The sequence below is a fragment of the Narcine bancroftii genome, chromosome 3, assembly GCF_036971445.1.
Source record: "Narcine bancroftii isolate sNarBan1 chromosome 3, sNarBan1.hap1, whole genome shotgun sequence".
Lineage (NCBI taxonomy): Eukaryota > Metazoa > Chordata > Chondrichthyes > Torpediniformes > Narcinidae > Narcine > Narcine bancroftii.
Genome location: NC_091471.1, coordinates 288,095,103 through 288,119,265, shown reverse-complemented (window position 1 = coordinate 288,119,265; position 24,163 = coordinate 288,095,103). Strand labels below are relative to the sequence as shown.

At 44.6% G+C, this 24,163-nt stretch overlaps 1 protein-coding gene across 2 annotated transcripts in view; it reads right to left on the bottom strand.

The window, feature by feature from the left end:
- The window catches only part of LOC138758915 (E3 SUMO-protein ligase PIAS4-like), a 95,771-nt gene continuing 71,608 nt past the window's right edge, over positions 1–24,163 (bottom strand). For both annotated transcript variants that reach the window (XM_069928524.1, XM_069928526.1), the window contains one exon: positions 1–1,964. In XM_069928524.1, coding sequence (XP_069784625.1) covers positions 1,885–1,964 — 80 coding nt within the window. In that variant the 3' untranslated portion in view covers positions 1–1,884. The remainder of the gene's footprint in view (positions 1,965–24,163) is intronic.

Genomic DNA, 24,163 nt, shown 5'->3' with positions numbered 1-24,163 from the left:
TGGTGATCCAAATCTTTAATTTAATGTCAGTGAGCATAGCAGAAACAGTGATATCGACATGAAAATCATGGCACAAAACCATTGTAATTCCAAATTTGACTATTTTCATTTTAATAATCAGATAAATGGAAAAAAAAACTTTAAAAATAATACCACATGTCGGAGGTGATTTATGCTTCCAACAGAGGAAAAAAGCCTCAATATGCAGAATCTAGGGCATTTAACTTTTGTCTGTCTCAGATTGTACACATTTTTTCAGTTGAAAGCATAAACCATCTCAGTTTATCACTTTCACATGAAAGTTGATATTAACTGCTCTAATTTCTTTTCAGAATATTTATGCAGCAAATCTAAATTTTCCAGGACAATTTTTCAGCAACATAGGGAACTTTATTCATCGTTAAAACATTCAACCTTTTCATATTATAGTCATTGCAAACTGTTGGAATCAGTGATGTGTCTGAAAGATAGATCCTAAATATCTGCCAAGTGCTCAAACACATCTGGTTTGGGTCATCTGAAATCCTGAATTATGACACAATGACTAACTTCAGCATTAAAAATAAACTAAATAAACCATGTAATATGTACAATTTTGTACAGTAATAAATTCAAATTAATGTAAAGAAATAACCATCAATCATGTGGTTATATCAGTAGATAGAGCACCAAGGTCAATTTGGTTCAAGCCAAACTTGAACTGAACTTTATATTTCAATTCCTCATCAGCAAATTTTACAGACCAAGGCAGCTTTACTGCATAAACCTTAGAGAAGGGTAAAGGAAAAGGAATGGCAAAATCCAATCATTGATCTGCTTATACTCAGTTTTTAAAGGAGTGACCACTGTGTTTAGAAAAGAAAATAGGAGGAAAAAGGAAACAAAATAAATATGGGCACAGTATCATCACCAAGGAATACTACAACTACAAAAGAAAACGCCACATTCACAACCATTTCAGGGAAATATTATTACATTGATTGAATTGCTGATCTTTTATTTGGATATTCTTTGTAGTTTTTATTTTTTAATTACTACTTGCCTGGCATTGATGACAGCTGAAGGACACCACTTCCATCGTCTTTCCATGGAGTTAACCAAAAGATTTAAAAATGTAAATCTCTCCCTCTCGCAAGATTCTTCCCATCTTGAGAAGACCCGCTTCCTGCTTTTTTTGGAGCCTTACTATACTTGGAAAAGTGGGGGGGGGGAAAGAAATGAAGTAGTAGGGAAGTAAGCGACTCAATCAGCCAACATACTTTTCTAAGCTACCTGTTTAAACTGAAGCGCATAAAAAAAAATTGTGATCACTGCTTGCCTACAGTTACTTCAACAGATTTTTGACAATACTATCAATATACTTGCATGGTACTTAAGAATTAAACAGTGAGATGGAGAAGGGCTAGAATGTACATCACTAACCCCAAGATGTTTTACATCCTAAATTTAGCTCAACATGGGCACTTGCTTTGGAAACAAAAAGTGAAAAGCAATAAACAAGCGAGGCCAGTTAAATTTGCTTTGATTTGTTTCAATATGCTGCTTTTGAGAACAAGGATATGATTTTCGTTCAGAAGTCAAAATCAATCTGACTATGAGGTGCTGTCCTTATTTTTCCAAACAGTTCATGAATTACCCACTGGTCCTTTACATCTACAAGTATGCACTCTTCAAGAGCAGCATTTCTCCAAGGAGATTATTTGTTATCTTTTACTGTACCAACCCATTCAAGAGGTAGACGCGGCTGAAGGGCCTTGGAGGAATTAAAGCCTACGATGCAAGAGGTAGACTTCTTTCAAGGGGTCTTTCCACGATGCGTCCTGCACACTTAGTGAATTTTCTCCGGTATTCACAGCAATGTTAGTTTTTAAAAATCCAATCCCATTAACAGTCTACAGTTAGGTCAATAATGTCCACTTCACTCTTGCCGTTCTCTGGATTACTAAACTGATTGCTGCTGGAGTCTGTAAAATTCAAAATTGAAAAGTGGTCAGCCAGATACAAAAATTCTGTGAACAAAGATTTCCATATACTTTTTTTCAACCCAGTGTCTTCCCAAAGTTATTGGCAAAAAATTGATACTTTTTGAATGTGGGAAACCCAGCAACTAATTAGAGCAGTTGGGCAATACAGATAATCTGTTCTTTTTGCAATGTTGGTTGAAGTTAAATATTATGCAAGACATCAGAGTGAACCCCCTTGATTTCTTGTGAAACAGGCCACTTAGTCCAACTTGTCTCTGCCAATCAAACTGTCTACCCAAGATGTTCATTCCCATTTGCCTGCAAATGGCACTCCAAACATAGTATTTAATGTAATTTTCTTTTAAGCTCTGAAGGGGGGAGGGTATATTTTTTTAAAGTTTAGTGGAGGGTGGGGGGTAGGGTTGTAGTTAATAGTTTGCATTTATAGAGGATTATTATATGTATTTTGCAAAATTTAAAATAAAGTTTAAAAAGTTCCAAGTTCTTTATTTGTATAGCACATTTTTCACCAACTTGCATTGACCAAAGTGCTGTACAAACCAAGGCAATCAAACAAAACTAGTACAACTATTTACAGAAAAACAGATCAAGACATTATAAATAGACCACAGTTGCAGCTGTTAATGATGGAGAGGATACTCAGACCCTCATATGACCTGGCCCTCACAATGCCATGCTGACTAGCCCTAATCTGACTATGCCTGTCCCAATGGGCATAATCCTATCCAAATATCCTGTCCACTAGCTCCTTGTCTGAGTTATCCTCTTGCCTATGGGTAGAAACAGAAATTCTCCATCTCGCCTTTAGTCCTTCTACTAATTGAAGTAAATGTTTGACCTAGTCTTCAGTATGCAGTAGGAAACAGGCATTTATCAAAGATTCTCAATTTCAAACAGTCCATTGAGGGTGAAGCTCAAAAGTTAGCATTCAATACTTTTGACGGTTTCTTTTCAGTTCCAGCAGCAACTTGCAAATCTCTCTGCATTCTTTCCTGTCATCACATCTCCTGTGTACTGTCACCAAAACATCATTCAATATTCAAGCTCTGGTCTCAGTAGCACTTTATACACTTTGAATACAACTTCACTCCTTTATATTCTGTGCCGTGGCCCATTAAGATGAGCATGGCCTTGGCCCACTTCATCACCTTACCTTGCTCTGCTACCTTTCAGGATCTGTGGACATTCTCTCCAATCCGCCCAAGTGCCACTTCACTTGTTAATCTGCATCTCCTCTAACATCGAAGACTGGACATAGACTTGGAAATTGCTTTATTGAGCACCTCAGCTTTGCACACCACAATCGCGGGGATCTCCCAATGGCCATCCATTTCAATTCCCTCCCCCATTCCCTTGCTGACACATCTCATGCACTGCCAGATTGAGACCACTTGCAAATTGGAGGAAAAACACCTCACATTCTATCTGGACACCCTCCAACTAGATGGCATTAACATAGACTTCTCTGGTTTTCTTTAACCTTCCCCCACCCCCATCTTTCCTTTCCTCCTGCTTGGTCTCTTTCTCTTCCCTTTTCCCACCATCACCTTTCCTAAACTCCAAACAATCCCCTCCTTCCTCAGTCAAATCTCACGTTTCTCTCTCCTGTGACCCATCCATACCCAATTAACACCCTTTGTTGTTGTCTTCCTCCCCTGCCCATTCTTCCTTTCTTTTAATTCAAATGCCTACCTGTTTTTTTTAAACTCATACCTTGAAGAAAGGCTCAGGCCCAAAACATCGATTATATAACTTTACTTGCTATAAATGCCGAGATCTGCTGAGTTTCTCCAGCATTTCAGTGTTTTTATTACAATCAGTGTTTGCAGATGTCACCCCGTAGCATTTTCTCTGCGTTAAATTCCATTTGCTATACTGCTGCCAAATTAACCAGAGTTTTCCTCTGGTTAGCCATACAATCATTGTTTGTATAAGTTACAAACTTCAGTACCAAGCTCTCAACAAGCCCTACTTTTTTCAAAGATGTGCACATGCAAGTTTTCTTTGGCTCCTACCTCCCTATAATGTTACATAGCCTGATTAAAAAATTTTTAAATAAAAGTCCTACCAAAATGTTATAGTTTTGAGTTGTCATCATTTAACTAGTCTGCTGCAGTCCCAAAAAATACAAAACACTGCTTTTAATTTTAATGCATAGCCTTCAGGTGGATTTTCATTATTGTGTAACTATCAGGGTGTTCACCTTTTCTTGAGCTTTGCCACATGGTCCTAACGATACTGAAAGAACTTTAAGTACATCTTAGGCAATTTCCTAGAACTTGCATAATTATTCTAGGAAAGAGGGCAGAAATTATTTCTGCAAATGGCCAAGTTGCCGATCCTCTGATTTTTATGGACCTGCTACTTTTCTTCTTTTCCTAGTCTTACCCTTTGAAACTAAACCCATTTGCTACTTAAAAAAAAACTATTTCAACCAAATTTATACAGCCATTTCAATATACTTAAAATAGAATGGAACACAAAATATTACTGCATCCACAATATTATGTCAACCTATAAACGGTGGATCTTTCCTGGACCCAACACACCAACGGCATTGTGAAGAAACCCACTTCTTCAGGAGTTTGCAAAGGTTTGGTATGACACCAGAAACCCTGGCAAATTTGTATAGAGGTGTGGTGGAAAGTGGTTGGTATGGGAACACCAATATCTCCAAGCATAAAGCCCTACAAAAGGTAATGGGCACAGCCCAGGACATCACAAGTAAAACCCTCTCCACTACTGAGTGAATCTACAGAGAATACTACCATTGAAGGGCAGCAGCAATCAAAGATCCTCACTACCCAGAATATGCTCTATTCTCGCTGCTGCCATCAGAAAAGAGGTATAGGTGCCACAAGACTTGCACCACCAGGTTCAACAATAGCTGCCACACCTCCACCATCAGACTCAACGACAAACTCAGAGACTAATTTACTTGTGCACTCTATGGTTTTATTTTTGTTCTCTCTATTGCATAGTTTGTTTATATTTGTTATCTGTTTACAGTTCTTTGTTTACATGTTTACACTGTGTGCAATTATTTTTTTTTGCAACACAATTAGGGGATTACACTCATGTCTGCAGGGAAAAAAAATCTCAGGGTTGTATGTGATGTCATGTATGCACTCTGACAATAAATCTAAATCCATTCAAAGATCCAAATCTTCACCTCACACCCAAATCCTCAATTTTTCTTGCATCCATGTACCCAAGAGCCTTTTAAATATTCCTATTGAACCAGCCTCCACCATTACCCCAATGAAATATTTTAGTACTTTATGAAGTACTTAGTAGTTCTTCATGCTGTAATCAATACATTAAGTCGCTTATTGTCAGATTAAGTTTAAGTCTTGAGATATTTTAGGTCTGTTAACCAAACAAATAATCAAAAGATGAAAACAGAAAACACGAAGTATTTAGAAGGTCAGGCACAACCTTTTGAAAGAGGAAGAATTAATCTTTCAAGGTCAATTATTCTTCAGAAGTGAAGCAGTAGAGGCATGATAACTGAACTCAGGCAGTAAATGCATGCAATTCAAATATTTTTATTATTTTCTGTTTTATTTTAGAATTTTACTAGCTTTAATTGTTTGCTATTGTAAAGAGTTAGTACAAAATATAGGGAGAGGTCAAGAAGTTTTTTTGGGGGGGGGGAATTGCACGAGACTAGATTACAAAAAAAAGTTAGTGGATTGCTGGGCTTATCAGGGTAAACAATTTGTGGTGGATCTGGAAATGCATACCAGGTAAAAATGGCAATTTTCTTCCCTTGAAGGATTTCACAAACAAGTTAATCATTATTGCATTTTCAAATTCCAGATTAACGGAATTTAAAATCCACAGCTGTTATGATGGATTTGAATTTTGGTCTCTGAATTGTTAGTCCAAATCTCTGGATTAGTAATCTAATAATTTTAATCACTGTTCCACTATTGTTCTTGGGGGAAACAGACACAACTTGACCAGCAAATAGTGTCCCTTCTGTGAGGTATCTTGATTCTCCGGTCCATCTTAAGTTTAAATATGTTGTAAAATTCATAAATCTGATATTAATTGATTTACACAAACCTCAATGGATTTGTAATTTTGTCACTCCAGATAATCTTAAGCATCAACATTCATTCATTAACCTTTTCCCCCGCAGGGTCAATAACTAATTCTACAACAATGATTTAATTTCAATTCAGGTAAAGAATGCTGTATGAACATAACCAAAACTTGGCCATCCAAATACCCACTCACAATCTACATGCTGTTTTGAATTAAGCCACGAGAAAGAAAGTGGCTAAAGTAGATTGAAAAAGTACACGAATGAAGACCAGCAGATCAGCAATGGTTAGAGTTTCTGAGAAATTAGGAAAGTGCATGACAGGTATGTACCAAAAAGAAAAATTGTGAACGGAAGGCCACAAAAGTAAAAGCAAAGAGGAAGCAAAAGTGCGTGGGAAGGTAGAGGACTGGGAAACTTTTATAAAATTAGAGAAGACAACCAAGGTGATTAGGAAGAAAAAGATGAATTATGAAAGCAGGTTAGCAAATAATATTAAAGAGGTTACTAAAAGCTTTTTTTTTAAATGTGTAAAGAATAAAAGAGTGACCAAAGTAAATATAGGATCAATAGAAAATAATGCTGGAGAAACTGTAATGGGAGGAAAGAGATGGGAGAGGAATTGAATGAATATTTTGGATCAGTTTTCACTGTGGAAGACATTAGTATAGCATACCGGACTCTCATGGCTCTCTTGGAAGTGAGTGCCGTCAAGAACAGGAGGGAGAACGTACTTGGGAAGCTAAATGGTCTAAAGGAGACAAGTCTCCTAAACTGGATGGAATGCACCCTCAGGATCTGAAGGAGGTAGCTGTAGATTGTGGAGGCATTGATAATGATCTTCCAGGAATCAATGGCGTCTGGCATGGTTCCGATAAGCTGGAGGATCATGAATGTCACTCCGCTATTTAAGAAAGGAGTGAGGCAGCAGAAAGGGAATTATCAACCTATTAGCCTGACATCAGTGGTTGGGAAGTTGATGGGAGTTCCATTAGTCTAAAAACAGCACAACTCTCTTCCATACAATGACCAATTTGAATCAGTCAGGTACACTTTTGCTGACAACATTACTAATAAGCCAACAAATGCCTTTGAAAGACTGAATATACAAGTGAAATAAAGCACAATGATAATCTGCTTTCTGCTTGTTCAGAAATCCTGATGGGAGTGCTATTTTTCCCCCCACTTCTTTTGAACTCACTCGACTGTATCCCATACTCCCAAAACACTCATGAGGGTTTCATTCACTGTGCTTCCTTCAAGTTTACTGGGAAATTTATTCTTCTTTGGCTTGGCTTCGCGGACGAAGATTTATGGAGGGGGTAAAAGTCCACGTCAGCTGCAGGCTCGTTTGTGGCTGACAAGTCCGATGCGGGACAGGCAGACACGGTTGCAGAGGCTGCAGGGGAACATTGGTTGGGTGGGGTTGGGTGTTGGGTTTTTTATAATATTTTAATATTGTAACATCTTAAAAAAATGTAATCAATTGGGAAAACAGACAATAGACCAGCAAATACACCAGTACCACACGACCAATAACATGCTGGGTTAATGGAGTTTTACTGTATCCACATCTACTCACTGCAACCCAAATTCATAATTAAAGTCAAACACCATTTGCCATAAACAAATGCACTAGCCCCTTTACCAGTCCATGCTTGTCCAAATTGTTAATCTTACACTTAAGCATTCAATCATTACAAGCTCACTAAAATCTACTTTTAATATTTGCTCTCCAGAGATCCATTTCCAAAATTAAACCCTGAACCATGTTGTTAGAGTCAGAGGTAAATGAAACTTTCTAAAGGGAAATGTGCGTTTGCGGCTGGGAAAGTTATTCGCCACCCTGTGGAAACATACAATGGCGAGGAGTGCATTTATTCCAATTAAACTTTAACATTAAACTAAAGCAATTACAGAGTATCTCAAGCTGCATTCTACTGCTCAACACAGATATCAAACAGGCATAAATAGAAATAGAAAAAGACAAAACCATGGATATATGAAATAAAACAGAAATATCATTTTTGAAAACAGAAAACACATGTTTCCATTTCAGGTTAAGGTCTTTTGTCCACAGGAAAAAAAACCTTTACTTAAAAAAAAATAATGCTACAGGAAAGGATCACATTGCCAATAGAAGGCTGCATAAAATAACCGCAGAACGTTGAAGGACAGATGGTAGTTAAACATGTTCAAAGAGGTGTATAATTTTTAAATTCAACATGGAGAGATGAAAGGGAGTGTGATCAGTGGATAAACATTAAAATTTTTTAAAAAATGAAATAGTTGAGTATGAATGGCAATTCTTTGCAAATCTGTTCAGTGATTAATGACTCATTCCCTTGATACTTATTTGAATGGGAGCAAAGACTAAAACAATTTACGAGTACTTTCAAAGTGTTCGATTAGAATTATGGATTACTGGCAACAATAAAAAAAAGTTAGTTGCAAAAAAATCTGTTTTGTCCACTGCAATTTTAATTGGCCTCATTTTCAATTTTTTTCTCAAATTTAGCACACAGATTAAAAAGGTAGTTTTTGATTTCAATTTATAGAACTCTACACATACCATCATCCACAACACTCCAGGACATCATAGTTTCCTTGATCCCCTACATTTTCAGCCCATTTGTCCGCTTACAGTACTGTCGAGACTCTCCTCCAGTTAAAAATTGAAATTACTAATCCAGTATCATTTTGTTCTCACAAGACTCACCCGTCTATAATTCCCAGGATTTTCCCCATTACTTTGTTTTAAAAACAAGGGGACTACATTTGCCATTCTCCAATACTCCAGCACCTCCCCTGTAGCCAAAGAACATTCAAAAGATCATAGCTTCTGCCCCAGCTATCTCTTCTCTCATTTCCCACAGCAACCTGGGGTATATCGCATTCTGCCCCGGGGACTTATCAATCTCTATGTTTTTAAAAAGATCGACATTTCCTGTTCTTTAATCTCCACATTGACCAGCTCATAGGCCAGTTCTATTTCAACCTCACCCTGATCAAGCTTCTTTTCTCTTGTGAATACTGAAGCAAAGTATCCATTTAGGACCTCCCAACCTCCTCCGTCTCTAGCCATACTTTCTCTTTTATCCTTTAGCGGCACCACCTTCATTCTCTTCATCCTTCTGTTCTTCACATACGCATAAAACACCTAAGGATTCTCCGTAATTCTACACACCAAGGCCTTCTCATGCTCCCTTCGAGCTCTCCCAAGTCCTTTCTTGTTCCATCCTGGCTACCATATACTTCTCATGAGCCCTTCTGTTTCCTATATCGAATGTATACTTCCTCATGACTAGTTGCCTCACCTGTTTCATCAGCCCACAGTTCCAGTGGGCAAAATCTATCCCTAAACTTTCTGCACATTACTTCAGTGCTTTCACCCTTGAACATCTGTTTCCAATTTACTCTCGCTAGTTCCTGCCTCATCCCTTCATAATTAGCCCTTCCCCAGTTAAGCACTTTCCCATTGTCTGCTTTTTTTTAAATTTTTTTTATTTTTTACACCATAAACCACATTGACCATGATACATACATTTTCCTTTTCAAATATATACAGTGTCATTTTCTCCTCCCCCCTCCCTCCTCCCATCCCACCCTCCCCACCTTCCCCCCATCCATTTAAAGTACAAAATCTAAGATACATTAAACCAGTCAAACAATGTTGTCATTCAATAAAAATAAACAAGAAATTCCACTGAGACAATTCTTTTCATTTCCTTCTCCTTTCGTTAATTTAGGTGGTAAATGTCCCCGGTAGGTTTTCTCTATTGTGTTTCATGTCTGGCTCCCATATTTGTTCAAATATTTCAATATTATTTCTTAAACTATATGTTATTTTTTCTAATGGAATACATGTATTCATTTCTATATACCATTGTTGTATTCTCAAATTATCTTCCAATTTCCAGGTTGACATAATGCATTTTTTTGCTAAGGCTAGAGCTATCTTAACAAATCTTTTTTGTGCACCATCCAAATCAAGTCCAAATTCTTTGTTTTTTTATGTTACTTAGGAGGAAGATCTCTGGGTTTTTTGGTGTATTGTTTTCTGTAATTTTATTTAATATCTGGTTTAGATCTTCCCAAAATTTTTCTACTTTCTCACATGTCCAGATTGCATGAATTGTTGTTCCCATTTCTTTTTGACAACGAAAACATATGTCAGATACTGTTGGGTCCCATTTATTTAACTTTTGAGGTGTAATGTATAGTCTGTGTATCCAGTTATATTGTATCATACGTAACCTCGTATTTATTGTATTTCTCATCATTCCAGAACATAACTTCTCCCATGTTTCCTTTTTTATCTTTATATTTAAATCTTGTTCCCATTTTTGTTTAGTTTTACCATTTGTTTCCTCATTCTCCTTTTCTTGCAGTTTAATATACATATTTGTAATAAATCTTTTGATTATCATTGTATCTGTATTCAAAGTTACTTCCCTCTGGTAACCTCAGACTGCTTCCTAATTTGTCCTTCAAATAGGATCTCAATTGGTAATATACCAGCACTGTATTTTGAGTTATATTGTATTTATCTTTCATTTGTTCAAAGGATAATAATCTATTTCCTGAAAAACAATTTTCTATTCTTTTGATCCCTTTTTTCTCCCATTCTCTAAAGGAAAGGTTATCTATTGTAAAAGGGAGTAACTGATTTTGAGTCATTATTAGTTTTGGTAATTGGTAATTTGTTTTATTCCTTTCTACATGAATCTTCTTCTAAATATTGAGCAGATGATGTAATACTGGAGAACTCCTACGTTGCACCAATTTTTCATCCAATTTATATAATACGTGTTCAGGTATCTTTTCCCCTATCTTATCTAGTTCTAATCTAGTCCAATCTGGCTTTTCCCTTGTTTGGTAAAAATCTGATAGGTATCTTAATTGTGCAGCTCTATAATAATTTTTAAAGTTTGGCAGTTGTAAGCCTCCTTGTTTATACCATTCTGTTAATTTATCTAGTGCTATCCCCCTTTCCATAAAAATTGCCTTATTATTTTCTTTAACTCCTTGAAGAATTTCTCTGTCAAGTGTATTGGCAATGCCTGAAATAGGTATAATATCCTTGGGAAAATGTTCATTTTAATACAGTTTATCCTTCCTATTAGTGTTAATGGTAAATCTTTCCAATGCTCTAAATCACCCTGTAATTTTTTCATTAGTGGATAATAATTGAGTTTATATAGATGGCCGAGATTTTTATTTATTTGTATACCTAGGTATCTTATTGCTTGCATTTGCCATCTGAATGGTGATTCCTTCTTAAATTTTGAGAAATCCGCATTATTCATTGACATTGCTTCACTTTTATTTACGTTAATCTTGTAACCTGACACTTCTCCATATTCCTTCAATTTCTTATATAATTCTTTTATTGATAGTTCTGGTTCTGTTAAGTATACTATAACATCATCCGCAAATAAACTGATTTTATATTCCTTGTCTTTTATTTTTATCCCTTTTATATTATTTTCTGTTCTTATCAATTCTGCTAGTGGTTCTATAGCTAACACGAACAATAAGGGTGATAGTGGGCATCCCTGCCTTGTTGATCTGCTTAAATTAAATTGCTTTGATATATATCCATTTATTGTCACTTTCGCCAATGGCCCCTTATATAATGCTTTAATCCAATTAATATACTTCTCTGGTAAACTGAATTTTTGCAATACTTTGAATAAATAATTCCATTCTACTCTGTCAAAGGTCTTCTCTGCGTCTAAAGCAACTGCTACTGTTGGCGCTTTACTCCCTTCTACTGCATGAATTAAGTTAATAAATTTACAAATATTGTCTGTTGTGCGTCTTTTTTTAATAAATCAAGTTTGGTCTAGATTTACCATTTTAGGTACATAATCGGCTAATCTGTTTGCTAATAGTTTAGCTATTATCTTATAATCTGTGTTAAGTAATGATATTGGTCAATATGACACTGGTGCGAGTGGATCTTTCCCTTGCTTTGGTATTACTGTAATTATTGCTGTTTTACATGAATCTGGTAAGCTTTGTGTTTTGTCAATCTGGTTGATTACTTCCAGGAGGGGAGGAATTAATAAATCTTTAAATGTTTTATAGAATTCTACTGGGAATCCATCCTCTCCTGGTGTTTTATTATTTGGTAGTTTTTTTTATTATCTCTTGTATTTCTACTATTTCAAATGGTTCTGTTAATTTATTTTGTTCCTCTATTTGTAATTTTGGTAGTTCAATTTTAGTTAAAAATTCATCTATTTTGCCTTCTTTCCCTTCGTTTTCAGTTTGGTATAATTGTTCATAGAATTCTCTAAAGTTTTCATTGATCTCCGTTGGAGTATATGTGATTTGTTTGTCTTTTTTCCTTGATGCCAATACCATTTTCTTAGGTTGTTCTGTCTTAAGCTGCCATGCTAGAATTTTGTGCGTTTTTTCCCCTAGTTCATAATATTTCTGTTTTGTCTTCATTATGTTCTTCTCCACCTTATATGTTTGTAGTGTTTCATATTTTATTGTTTTATCTGCCAATTCTCTTCTTTTAGTTGTATCTTCCTTCATTGCTAATTCTTTTTCTATATTTACTATTTCCCTTTCCAACTGCTCTGTTTCCTGATTATAGTCCTTCTTCATCTTGGTTACATAACTTATTATTTGCCCTCTAATGAACGCTTTCATTGCATCCCATAGTATAAACTTATCTTTCACTGATTCCGTATTTATTTCAAAGTACATTTTAATTTGTCTTTCAATGAATTCTCTAAAATCCTGCCTTTTAAGTAGCATGGAGTTTAATCTCCATCGATACATTCTTGGAGGGATGTCCTCTAACTCTATTGTCAATATCAAGGGTGAATGGTCCGATAATATTCTAGCTTTATATTCTGATTTTCTTACTCTATCTTGCATACGAGCTGATAACAGAAATAGGTCTATTCTTGAGTATGTTTTATGTCTACCCGAATAATATGAATATTCATTTTCCTTTGGCTGTTGTTTCCTCCATATATCCAAAAGTTGCATTTCTTGCATCGATTTAATTATAAATTTGGTTACTTTGTTCTTTCTGTTAATTTTTTTCCCAGTTTTATCCATATTTGAATCCAAATTAAGGTTGAAATCCCCTCCTATTAATATGTTCCCTTCCGTATCTGCTATCTTCAAAAAAATCTTGCATAAACTTTTGATCATCTTCGTTAGGTGAATATCCATCGAGTAGATTCCAAAACTCCAAATATATCTGACATTTTATCATTACATATCTCCCTGCTGGATCTATTATTTCTCCTTCTATTTTAATTGGTACATTTTTAGCTATATTTAATATAGCTACTCCTCTTGCTTTTGAATTATACGACGCTGCTGTTACATGTCCTACCCAATCTCTCTTTAATTTCTTGTGCTCCAATTCAGTTAAATGTGTTTCTTGCACAAATGCTAAATCAATTTTTTATTTTCTCAGTAAATTTAGCAGTTTCTTCCTTTTGATTTGGTTATGTATTCCGTTAATATTTAAAGTCATATAGTTCAACGTAGCCATTTCATACTTTGTTTATCTTCCCTTTTCATTTCTCCATCATCACCTTTCCTTCTTATCCATTTCTGCTTTCTTGTTTTGAACACTTTATAAGACAACATTTCTAAAACATCAAACATTTTCCTTATTCTCCTATTTAAAACTTCTTTAACCCCATTCTCCCCTCCCCCTCCTGAGTTGCCCTTTATCCCTTGTCGGGCAACCACATCTCGCCTCTCCATTTGGATTTGCGAATTCACTCGCAAACATCAACTGATTTTGCAGTGACCGTAACTCCTCCCCACCCAGCCCTCCCCTGGAAAAGATTTCAATTTTCATATGTAACAAAGGTCACTCTTTAAATTCCCTCCTTATTCCCTTTCATTCCCTTATTAATTCTTATCTATATTCTATATATTTTCCTCTAAATACAGATACATTCAAGTATACACACATATACATACACAGCTATATATACCCATATACACACATACATATAGTTTGTGGTCATTTTTACTCTCATTACATGTCTTCACATCTTTTGAGGGGGAGGACGTGGGGGGGGAGGACGTGGGGGGGGGAGGACGTGGGGGGGGAGGACGTGGGGGGGGAGGACGTGGGGGGGGAGGACGTGGGGGGGGAGGACGTGGGGGGTGAGGACGTGGGGGGGGAGGACGTGGGGGGGGAGGACGTGGGGGGGGAGGACGTGGGGGGGAGGACGTGGGGGGGGAGGACGTGGGGGGGGAGGACGTGGGGGGGGAGGACGTGGGGGGGGAGGACGTGGGGGGGGAGGACGTGGGGGGGGAGGACGTGGGGGGGGAGGACGTGGGGGGGGAGGACGTGGGGGGGAGGACGTGGGGGGGGAGGACGTGGGGGGGGAGGACGTGGGGGGGGAGGACGTGGGGGGGGAGGACGTGGGGGGGGAGGACGTGGGGGGGGAGGACGTGGGGGGGGAGGACGTGGGGGGGGAGGACGTGGGGGGGGAGGACGTGGGGGGGGAGGACGTGGGGGGGGAGGACGTGGGGGGGGAGGACGTGGGGGGGGAGGACGTGGGGGGGGAGGACGTGGGGGGGGAGGACGTGGGGGGGGAGGACGTGGGGGGGGAGGACGTGGGGGGGGAGGACGTGGGGGGGGAGGACGTGGGGGGGGAGGACGTGGGGGGGGAGGACGTGGGGGGGGAGGACGTGGGGGGGGAGGACGTGGGGGGGGAGGACGTGGGGGGGGAGGACGTGGGGGGGGGAGGACGTGGGGGGGGAGGACGTGGGGGGGGAGGACGTGGGGGGGGAGGACGTGGGGGGGGAGGACGTGGGGGGGGAGGACGTGGGGGGGGAGGACGTGGGGGGGGAGGACGTGGGGGGGGAGGACGTGGGGGGGGGAGGACGTGGGGGGGGAGGACGTGGGGGGGGAGGACGTGGGGGGGGAGGACGTGGGGGGGGAGGACGTGGGGGGGGAGGACGTGGGGGGGGAGGACGTGGGGGGGGAGGACGTGGGGGGGGAGGACGTGGGGGGGAGGACGTGGGGGGGAGGACGTGGGGGGGAGGACGTGGGGGGGAGGACGTGGGGGGGGAGGACGTGGGGGGGGGAGGACGTGGGGGGGGGAGGACGTGGGGGGGGGGAGGACGTGGGGGGGGGGAGGACGTGGGGGGGGAGGACGTGGGGGGGGAGGACGTGGGGGGGGAGGACGTGGGGGGGGAGGACGTGGGGGGGGAGGACGTGGGGGGGGAGGACGTGGGGGGGGAGGACGTGGGGGGGGAGGACGTGGGGGGGAGGACGTGGGGGGGGAGGACGTGGGGGGGGAGGACGTGGGGGGGGAGGACGTGGGGGGGGAGGACGTGGGGGGGGAGGACGTGGGGGGGGAGGACGTGGGGGGGGAGGACGTGGGGGGGGAGGACGTGGGGGGGGAGGACGTGGGGGGGGAGGACGTGGGGGGGAGGACGTGGGGGGGAGGACGTGGGGGGGAGGACGTGGGGGGGAGGACGTGGGGGGGAGGACGTGGGGGGGGAGGACGTGGGGGGGGAGGACGTGGGGGGGGAGGACGTGGGGGGGAGGACGTGGGGGGGGAGGACGTGGGGGGGGAGGACGTGGGGGGGGAGGACGTGGGGGGGGAGGACGTGGAGGGGGAGGACGTGGGGGGGGAGGACGTGGGGGGGGAGGACGTGGGGGGGGAGGACGTGGGGGGGGAGGACGTGGAGGGGGAGGACGTGGAGGGGGAGGACGTGGAGGGGGAGGACGTGGAGGGGGAGGACGTGGAGGGGGAGGACGTGGAGGGGGAGGACGTGGAGGGGGAGGACGTGGAGGGGGAGGACGTGGAGGGGGAGGACGTGGAGGGGGAGGACGTGGAGGGGGAGGACGTGGAGGGGGAGGACGTGGAGGGGGAGGACGTGGAGGGGGAGGACGTGGAGGGGGAGGACGTGGAGGGGGAGGACGTGGAGGGGGAGGACGTGGAGGGGGAGGACGTGGAGGGGGAGGACGTGGAGGGGGAGGACGTGGAGGGGGAGGACGTGGAGGGGGAGGACGTGGAGGGGGAGGACGTGGAGGGGGAGGACGTGGAGGGGGAGGACGTGGAGGGGGAGGACGTGGAGGGGGAGGACGTGGAGGGGGAGGACGTGGAGGGGGAGGACGTGGAGGGGGAGGACGTGGAGGGGGAGGACGTGGACCTGTCCTCGGGCCTGCGCAAAGGAGCTTTTAGGTGGAGTGCAGTGCGCGCAGTACTGGCCCCACCCTTTACACCCATGGTTCGTGTGCCGTGGCCAAGCAAGCTGGGACGTGGCAGCGAGGTCCTTGGGTCGTAGGTTTTATATCGGAGTGGCCTTCTCCTATGCAGGTTTCTTACCCGGGCTGGAGAGGTCTGCCTCCCCTCCTAGGTCGGTCCATACTGCCCGGACCGGGGCCGAGGCCGCCGCAGCTCACCCTGTGCCTGGACTGAGGCCGCCGCCTCCCACTCTCTGCCCGGATCGGGGCCTCCGCCTGCCCCACTCGACCGAGGCCGGGGCCGCCGTCTCCCCCTTGCTCCTGCCCGGATCGAGGCCGCCGCCGTCTACCCTTTCGCCCGGACCGGGGCCGGGGCCGCTGCTGCTCTCCCTGTGCCTGGACTGGGGCCGCCGCCTGCCACTCCCTGTCCGGACCGGGGCCTCCGCCTGCCTCTCTCGACCGAGGCCGGGGCCGCCGTCTCCCCCTTGCTCCTGCCCGTATCGGGGCCGCCGCAGTCTACCCTTCGCCCGGACTGGGGCCGGGGCCGCTGCTGCTCTCCCTGTGCCTGGACTGGGGCCGCCGCCTCCAACTCTCTGCCCGTATCGGGGCCTCCGCCTACCTCACTCGACCGAGGCTGGGGCCGCCGTCTCCCCCTTGCTCCTGCCCCTCAAAAGATGCTCACAAACTCAAGCTAGCATGCTGGAACATCAGAACCATGCTAGACAAGGCAGACAGCCACCGACCTGAACGTCGGTCTGCCCTCATTGCACATGAACTCCTCAGACTTGACATCGACATAGCCGCTCTCAGTGAAGTCCGCCTGGCAGATGTAGGCAGCCTCCAAGAACGCGGCGCGGGCTACACACTCTACTGGTCTGGCAAGCCTTCGGATGAACGACGCCTATCTGGTGTAGGCTTCATGGACAAGAGCTTCATTGCCTCCAAACTCAAAAACCTTCCGACAGGCCTCTCGGACCGAATCATGTCCATGCGACTCCCCCTTCAAAACAAGCGTCACATCACCCTCATCAGTGTCTATGCTCCAACCCTCCAGGCGGAACCAGCAGAAAAGGACAAGTTCTACACCGACCTGCGCAACCTCATCCAACGTACCCCTACAGCCGACAAGGTTGTCATCCTGGGCGACTTCAACGCTCGTGTCGGCAAAGACTCAGAAACCTGGCCAGGAATCCTGGGCAAGCATGGCGTCGGCAAGTGCAACGACAATGGGCGCCTCCTGTTGGAGCTCTGCGCAGAACAGCGGCTTGTCATTACAAACACCCTTTTTCAGCAGAGGGACAGCCTCAAGACCACCTGGATGCATCCCCGATCCAAACACTGGCACCTCCTGGACTACATCCTGGTGCGAGAAAGTGACAAACGAGATGTGCTCCACACCAGGGTCATGCCTAGCGCGGAATGCCACACTGACCACCGGCTGGTTCGCTGCAAGCTCAACCTTCACTTCAAGCCAAAGCCCAGGAACAATAAAGCCCCCAGAAAGAGGTTCAATGTTGGAAACCTGCAGTCAGACGAAGTGAGAGGAAACTTCCAGGCAAACCTCAAAGCAAAGCTCGACGATGCAACCCACCTCACGGACCCGTCCCCTGAAACCCTCTGGGATCAGTTGAAGACTACCATACTGCAATCCACTGAAGAGATACTGGGCTTCTCCTCCAGGAAAAACAAGGACTGGTTTGACGAAAACAGCCAGGAAATCCAGGTGCTGCTGGCAAAGAAGCGAGCTGCCCACCAGGCTCACCTTACAAAGCCGTCCTGTCCAGAAAAGAAACAAGCCTTCCGTCGCGCATGCAGCCATCTTCAGCGCAAACTCTGGGAGATCCAAAATGAGTGGTGGACTAGCCTCGCCAAACGAACCCAGCTCAGCGCGGACATTGGCGACTTCAGGGGTTTCTACGAGGCTCTAAAGGCTGTGTACGGCCCCTCACCCCAAGTCCAAAGCCCGCTGCGCAGCTCAGACGGCAAAGTCCTCCTCAGCGACAAGATCTCCATCCTCAACCGATGGTCAGAACACTTCCAATCTCTTTTCAGTGCCAACCGCTCAGTCCAAGATTCCGCCCTGCTCCAGCTCCCTCAACAGCCCCTAAGGCTAGAACTGGATGAGGTTCCCACCCTGGATGAGACATATAAGGCAATCGAACAACTGAAAAGTGGCAAAGCAGCAGGTATGGATGGAATCCCCCCAGAAGTCTGGAAGGCTGGCGGCAAAACTCTGCATGCCAAACTGCATGAGTTTTTCAAGCTTTGTTGGGACCAAGGTAAACTGCCTCAGGATCTTCGTGATGCCACCATCATCACCCTGTACAAAAACAAAGGCGAGAAATCAGACTGCTCAAACTATAGGGGAATCACGTTGCTCTCCATTGCAGGCAAAATCTTCGCTAGGATTCTACTAAATAGAATAATACCTAGTGTCGCCGAGAATATTCTCCCAGAATCACAGTGCGGCTTTCGCGCAAACAGAGGAACTACTGACATGGTCTTTGCCCTCAGACAGCTCCAAGAAAAGTGCAGAGAACAAAACAAAGGACTCTACATCACCTTTGTTGACCTCACCAAAGCCTTCGACACCGTGAGCAGGAAAGGGCTTTGGCAAATATTAGAGCGCATCGGATGTCCCCCAAAGTTCCTCAACATGATTATCCAACTGCACGAAAACCAACAAGGTTGGGTCAGATACAGCAATGAGCTCTCTGAACCCTTCTCCATTAACAATGGCGTGAAGCAAGGCTGTGTTCTCGCACCAACCCTCTTTTCAATCTTCTTCAGCATAATGCTGAACCAAGCCATGAAAGACCCCAACAATGAAGACGCTGTTTACATCCGGTACCGCACGGATGGCAGTCTCTTCAATCTGAGGCGCCTGCAAGCTCACACCAAGACACAAGAGAAACTTGTCCGTGAACTACTCTTTGCAGACGATGCCGCTTTAGTTGCCCATTCAGAGCCAGCTCTTCAGCGCTTGACGTCCTGCTTTGCGGAAACTGCCAAAATGTTTGGCCTGGAAGTCAGCCTGAAGAAAACTGAGGTCCTCCATCAGCCAGCTCCCCACCATGATTACCAGCCCCCCCACATCTCCATCGGGCACACAAAACTCAAAACGGTCAACCAGTTTACCTATCTCGGCTGCACCATTTCATCAGATGCAAGGATCGACAATGAGATAGACAACAGACTCGCCAAGGCAAATAGCGCCTTTGGAAGACTACACAAAAGAGTCTGGAAAAACAACCAACTGAAAAACCTCACAAAGATAAGCGTATACAGAGCCGTTGTCATACGCACACTCCTGTTCGGCTCCAAATCATGGGTCCTCTACCGGCACCACCTACGGCTCCTAGAACGCTTCCACCAGCGTTGTCTCCGCTCCATCCTCAACATCCATTGGAGCGCTTACATCCCTAACGTCGAAGTACTCGAGATGGCAGAGGTCGACAGCATCGAGTCCACGCTGCTGAAGATCCAGCTGCGCTGGATGGGTCACGTCTCCAGAATGGAGGACCATCGCCTTCCCAAGATCGTGTTATATGGCGAGCTCTCCACTGGCCACCGTGACAGAGGTGCACCAAAGAAAAGGTACAAGGACTGCCTAAAAAATCTCTTGGTGCCTGCCACATTGACCACCGCCAGTGGGCTGATAACGCCTCAAACCGTGCATCTTGGCGCCTCACAGTTTGGGGGGCAGCAACCTCCTTTGAAGAAGACCGCAGAGCCCACCTCACTGACAAAAGGCAAAGGAGGAAAAACCCAACACCCAACCCCAACCAACCAATTTTCCCCTGCAACCGCTGCAATCGTGTCTGCCTGTCCCGCATCGGACTTGTCAGCCACAAACGAGCCTACAGCTGACGTGGACTTTTTACCCCCTCCATAAATCTTCGTCCGCGAAGCCAAGCCAAAGAAACATGTCTTCACGCTGGTGGAAGCGTTCTAGGAGCCGTAGGTGATGCCGGTAGAGGACCCATGATTCGGAGCCGAACAGGAGTGTGGGTATGACAACGGCTCTGTATACGCTTAACTTTGTGAGGTTTTTCAGTTGGTTGTTTTTCCAGACTCTTTTGTGTAGTCTTCCAAAGGTGCTATTTGCCTTGGCGAGTCTGTTGTCTATCTCGTTGTCGATCCTTGCATCTGATGAAATGGTGCAGCCAAGATAGGTAAACTGCATGACCGTTTTGAGTTTTGTGTGCCCGATGGAGATGTGAGGGGGCTGGTAGTCATGGTGGGGAGCTGGCTGATGGAGGACCTCAGTTTTCTTCAGGCTGACTTCCAGGCCAAACATTTTGGCAGTTTCCGCAAAACAGGACGTCAAGCGCTGAAGAGCTGGCTCTGAATGGGCAACTAAAGCGACATCATCTGCAAAGAGTAGTTCACGGACAAGTTTCTCTTGTGTCTTGGTGTGAGCTTGCAGGCGCCTCAGATTGAAGAGACTGCCATCCGTGCGGTACCGGATGTAAACTTTCATCCCTAACGTCGAAGTACTCGAGATGGCAGAGGCCGACAGCATCGAGTCCACGCTGCTGAAGATCCAGCTGCGCTGGGTGGGTCACATCTCCAGAATGGAGGACCATCGCCTTCCCAAGATCGTGTTCTATGGCGAGCTCTCCACTGGCCACCGTGACAGAGGTGCACCAAAGAAAAGGTACAAGGACTGCCTAAAGAAATCTCTTGGTGCCTGCCACATTGACCACCGCCAGTGGGCTGATAACGCCTCAAACCGTGCATCTTGGCGCCTCACAGTTCGGCGGGCTGCAACCTCCTTTGAAGAAGACCGCAGAACCCACCTCACTGACAAAAGGTAAAGGAGGAAAAACCCAACACCCAACCCCAACCAACCAATTTTCCCCTGCAACCGCGTCTGCCTGTTCCGCATCAGACTTGTCAGCCACAAACGAGCCTGCAGCTGACGTGGACATTTACCCCCTCCATAAATCTTCATCCGCGAAGCCAAGCCAAAGAAGAAGACATGTCTTCATCTCTCTTCTTGTTTTGTAGTTGTTCTGCAAATTTTCGTGCTTCCTCTGGATCCGAGAATAGTCTGTTTTGTTGCCCTGGAATAACTATTTTAGGTACCTTAACATAAATTTATATCCTTTTTTACATAAGATCGTTTTTGCTGTATTGAACTCCTTCCTCTTCTTCAGGAGTTCAAAACTTATGTCTGGATAGAAAAAATTTTTTTGACCTTTGTATTCCAGTGGCTTTTTGTCTTCTCTTATTTTCTTCATTGCTTTCTCCAATATATTTTCTCTTGTTGTATATCTTAAGAATTTGACTAAAATGGATCTTGGTTTTTGCTGCAGTTGTGGTTTCGGGGCTAATGTTCTATGTTCCATTTCTTCCTGTAATTCTGGTCTTCCTAGGACCCTGGGGATCCAATCTTTTATAAATTCTCTCATATTCTTGCCTTCTTCATCTTCCTCAAGGCCCACTATCCTTATATTATTTATTCTATTATAGTTTTCTATTATATCTATCTTCTGAGCTAACAGCTCATGTGCCTCTAACTTTTTTATTAGATTCTTCTAATTTTTCTTTTAAGTCCTCTACTTCCATTTCTACGATTATTTCTCGTTTTTCCAAATTATCCACTCTTTTTCCTATCTCTAATATGACCATTTCTATTTTATTCATTTTTTCTTCTGCACTCTTAATCCTTCTTTTTATCTCATTAAATTCTTGTAATTGCCATTCTTTCACTGATTCCATATATTCTTTAAAAAAAGATACATCCATTGTCTTGCCTTTCTCTTCTTCCATTTCTTTCTGTTCTTCTTCTTCCTCTGGGTTGACCATCTGTTGTTTCCTTGTTTTCTTTTTACCCTCTTCTTTCTTGTTGTCATTATTTTCTGTGTTCTGCACCTGCTGCTGTGTTGCAGGTGTCTCTCTCAGCTGCGGAGATAGACTCCACAGCTGTTCCCCCCTCCCGTCAGTGTGTTTTTTTTTAATGCGCATGCGCGGTTGCGCACTTTTACTCGGCTCTATGAGCCATTTTTGTAGTCCCGAGCCCGGGACTTCCACTGACCTGAGGGAGCGGGCTTCTCTCTCCGCGGCAGGCCTCCTCGGACAGGTAAGGCCTTCACCTTCTTCTTCCGACGTTCTTTCCTCTTCTCTTCTTCCCGTTGTTTACGACTTTTCTCTCTTCACTGCCATTTTCTTCTCACCTTTATTTTTACTTTGTTTTAAATTTTAATCTGGTACCTTTGTGTTTTGTGCGTTTTGTTTTTAACTTTTCCGGAGAGGGCTGGAATTCCCTGACCAGCCACTACTCACACGTGACTCCTCCCATTGTCTGTTTTTAATCCTTTTCCAGAGCTATGTTGAACCCAAAGCAGTTGTAGTCACTCTCACCAAAATGCTCCCCTACCGGGAGGTTGCCACCTAACCGTATTCATTAATCAGAACAAGATGTGGTATGGCTTCTCCTCTTGTCGGCTGGTCCACACACCGTGTCAGGAATCCTTCTTGAACATGCCTGACCAATTCAGTCCCATCTAGCCCTCTTACAGTCAGGAGGTGCCAGTCAATATTAGGGACGTTGAAGTCACCTATAACTACAACCCTGCATCATTCCAAAATCTGCCTGCTTTTCTGCTCCTCGGTGTCCCAAGGGCTATTGGGGGGCATATAGACTACTCCCAGCAAAGTGATAGCTCCCTTCCTATTTCTGACTTCCACCCACACCAACTCACTGGACACTCCCTCTCCAGCGTCCTCTCTTTCTCTTCTTTCTTTTCTTTGGCTTGGCTTCGCGGACGAAGATTTATGGAGGGGGTAAAAGTCCACGTCAGCTGCAGGCTCGTTTGTGGCTGACAAGTCCGATGCGGGACAGGCAGACACGGTTGCAGCGGCTGCAGGGGAAAATTGGTTGGTTGGGTGTTGGGTTTTTCCTCCTTTGCCTTTTGTCAGTGAGGTGGGCTCTGCGGTCTTCTTCAAAGGAGGTTGCTGCCCGCCAAACTGTGAGGCGCCAAGATGCACAGTTTGAGGCGATATCAGCCCACTGGCGGTGGTCAATGTGGCAGGCACCAAGAGATTTCTTTAGGCAGTCCTTGTACCTTTTCTTTGGTGCACCTCTGTCACGGTGGCCAGTGGAGAGCTCGCCATATAACACGATCTTGGGAAGGCGATGGTCCTCCATTCTGGAGACGTGACCCATCCAGCGCAGCTGGATCTTCAGCAGCGTGGACTCGATGCTGTCGACCTCTGCCATCTCGAGTACTTCGACGTTAGGGATGAAAGCGCTCCAATGGATGTTGAGGATGGAGCGGAGACAACGCTGGTGGAAGCGTTCTAGGAGCCGTAGGTGGTGCCGGTAGAGGACCCATGATTCGGAGCCGAACAGGAGTGTGGGTATGACAACGGCTCTGTATACGCTTATCTTTGTGAGGTTTTTCAGTTGGTTGTTTTTCCAGACTCTTTTGTGTAGTCTTCCAAAGGCGCTATTTGCCTTGGCGAGTCTGTTGTCTATCTCATTGCCGATCCTTGCATCTGATGAAATGGTGCAGCCGAGATAGGTAAACTGGTTGACCGTTTTGAGTTTTGTGTGCCCGATGGAGATGTGGGGGGGCTGGTAGTCATGGTGGGGAGCTGGCTGATGGAGGACCTCAGTTTTCTTCAGGCTGACTTCCAGGCCAAACATTTTGGCAGTTTCCGCAAAGCAGGCCATGATATATACCTGACCAGTAATGCTACTCCCCACCACCCCCCGCTTTCTATTATTTTTAAAACTCCTAAACCTCAGTATCTGCATCAGCCAATTCTACCCATCCTCCAACCAAGTTTCAGTAATAGTCACAACATTGTAATTCTACACACTGTTCCAGACTCTGTTCATCCTCTTTATTCCCAACACTCCTAGAGTTGAAATAGACACATTTAGCCCCTCAACTGGCTACATTCATGGCCTGTCCTTCA